A 2,075-nucleotide genomic window follows, 5' to 3' on the forward strand; every position below is an offset into this window, starting at 1 on the left:
CAAAACCAGCGAGCACATTTCAGCCCGGGTAGGAGGAACGCACCGTCCCCCGCTCGGCAGCCTTCAGGAACAGTGACACATTTAAGTAAAACACCAAGGAAATTGTGTCAGCGGGTTAGAGTCTTACAAGGAACAGGAGCCAGCAGGCGCCAGCCCGTGCCAGGCGCTGACCAGGGCCAGGGGAAAGGGAAGCCCTGGTCATGCGGCTGCCGGGGGCTGCGGGCATCTCCCTGTCCTGGCAGCAGCCTGAGCTGAAACCCCGCCAGCAGCACCCTGGGAGTCACAGCTTCACCTCGGAGTACTCGATGGACTTGGATGCCACGGGGCTGGAGCAGGGCCAGAAATCCACTTTCCTCTTCTTGGGGTCCACGTTGACGTAGTCTGCTCCAGTCTTCATGTTCTCGTAGTCCCCCACAGAGCCCGGCCCGTGGCCTTTCCCCGGGAAGACCAGGGATGTGTAATTGAGGTTTTCATTTGAGCAAGGGCCCTGCAGAAGCAGACACAAACCCCAGGTCAGGCACCAGCATCCACCTGGGGCAGCTTTGCCCCTGAACCCGCATCAAGGCATGCAGCCCTTCCAGGCATCCAGTTGTGCCCAGGGATCTCCCTGGCCCCTGGGGATGCTTCCCTATAAATGGGGAATGCTGCCTATGGCCGGTAACAGCCATCACCCCGGCCACACTGCTGGTATTACATAGAATCATGGAACCATGGAATGGTCTGGGTGGGAAGGGACCTTAAAGCCCACCCAGTGCCACCCCCTGCCATGGGCAGGGACACCTTCCACTAGACCAGGTTGCTCCAAACCTCATCCAGCCTGGCCTTGGACACTTCCAGGGATGGGGCATCCACAGCTTCTCTGGGCAACCTGTCCCAGTGCCTCCTCACCCTCTGCAGGTAGAATTCCTTCCCCATGTCCCATCTCAATCTACCCAGTTTCAATGTGGTTTGATGCATTTGCTCCCCCTTGCTGCTCCATGGGTCTCAAGCCTGGCAGGAGCCGTATGGACACGGTGCCAGCACCTCCATGGCTGTGGTTGCTTTTGGCAAAGGCTCTCTGCCCACGGCCGTACCTGCGGGCAGGAAGGGCTGCTGTCCGAGTCCTCCGAGGTCTCTGAAGACGTGTCGCTGCTCCCTTAAAAACAGGAAACATTACCACCTCCGTGGCTACTTGGGGGGTTAAAGGAAACAAATCATCAGGGAGAAACAGCAAGCCCACTCGAGGTTGAAAATTGAAAATCCAGAAAGCATCAGTGTGTTCCCTCCCCTCCCCATTCCCCTGCCCATGGGGAGCCGGGCGGGGAAAGCTCAGGGGAGGCTGGAGGCAATGGGAATTGGAGAGGCTGTGGAGAGGCTGCTGCTCCTGCCCTTCACCCAGCCGCTGGTTCCCTCTTCCCCTCAAAGACCAGCACACCCAGGAGCAGAGCATCGCACCAACGCAACGCCCTACGCTCACACCCACGTGCCAGGACAAACCCCTGTTGCTGTAGGGTCCCCCCTTACCCGCGTAGGCTGGTCGTGGCGTCCCTTCCCCTCCCGCAGAAGAGGCCGGAGGCTGCTGGGGCTGCGCTGCAGGGCAGCTGCTCCCCTGCTTCTCGCAGGAACGGCTGGCTGCAACCGAGAGGCCGGTTAGCTCCTTGCTCCAGCCCCAGACGCCGGCTGCATCCGATGCATCCCCACGCGCCATGCCACACAGACCCCCACCCGCTCCCCAGCATGGCCCCACGGCAAAGCCACGTCAGCGCAAGCCGCAGGCACGGCAATAATTATTATTATGTATTGGAGCAGGCAAATATCTATCAGTTCAATTACTGAGATGATTAAGTGCGTGCCCGGTTCTCCCGTGGTGAAAGATTCCAGTGTTAAATCATGTCATTGGGGTCTCTTCCCATGCAAGTTCAAAATTAATTTGACCCCCAGGTCCAAGCAGAGCCTGTTGATGTACAAAAGTGGGCAGCATGAAAGATTTTCCAGCTGGAAATTGTAGCTTCATCCGAATTAATATTCTGCAGATTGATTCTGATGGTATTTTTCCACCACTTCGCTAACGAGCAATAAGAGAAAATGTTTTTGAA

General features: G+C 57.5%; 1 protein-coding gene across 1 annotated transcript; it reads right to left on the reverse strand.

The window, feature by feature from the left end:
- Window positions 1-280: 280 nt before the first annotated feature.
- Window positions 281-1,687, reverse strand: LOC104508278 (chromosome unknown open reading frame, human C1orf186). Its single transcript, XM_010149844.1, has 3 exons — window positions 1,504-1,687; window positions 1,067-1,135; window positions 281-486 (listed from the first exon to the last, which is right to left on the reverse strand). Exons 1-3 carry the CDS (start codon window positions 1,685-1,687, stop codon window positions 281-283), a joined length of 459 nt encoding a protein of 152 aa, XP_010148146.1.
- Between the last annotated feature and the right edge of the window lie 388 nt (window positions 1,688-2,075).

Source organism: Eurypyga helias, unplaced genomic scaffold (genome assembly GCF_000690775.1).
Source record: "Eurypyga helias isolate BGI_N326 unplaced genomic scaffold, ASM69077v1 scaffold23434, whole genome shotgun sequence".
Taxonomy (NCBI): Eukaryota; Metazoa; Chordata; class Aves; order Eurypygiformes; family Eurypygidae; genus Eurypyga; species Eurypyga helias.

Bases quoted from the DNA above. Each gene is read 5' to 3' on its own strand.
- LOC104508278 (XM_010149844.1), bottom strand. From the start codon at position 1,687: ATGGCGCGTGGGGATGCATCGGATGCAGCCGGCGTCTGGGGCTGGAGC. The intron at 1,136-1,503 runs GTAAGGGGGGAC...CCTGTTTTTAAG, and splicing joins GCCACGACCAGCCTACGCGG to GGAGCAGCGACACGTCTTCA. The intron at 487-1,066 runs CGTGGGCAGAGA...TGCTTCTGCAGG, and splicing joins TTCCTGCCCGCAGGTACGGC to GCCCTTGCTCAAATGAAAAC.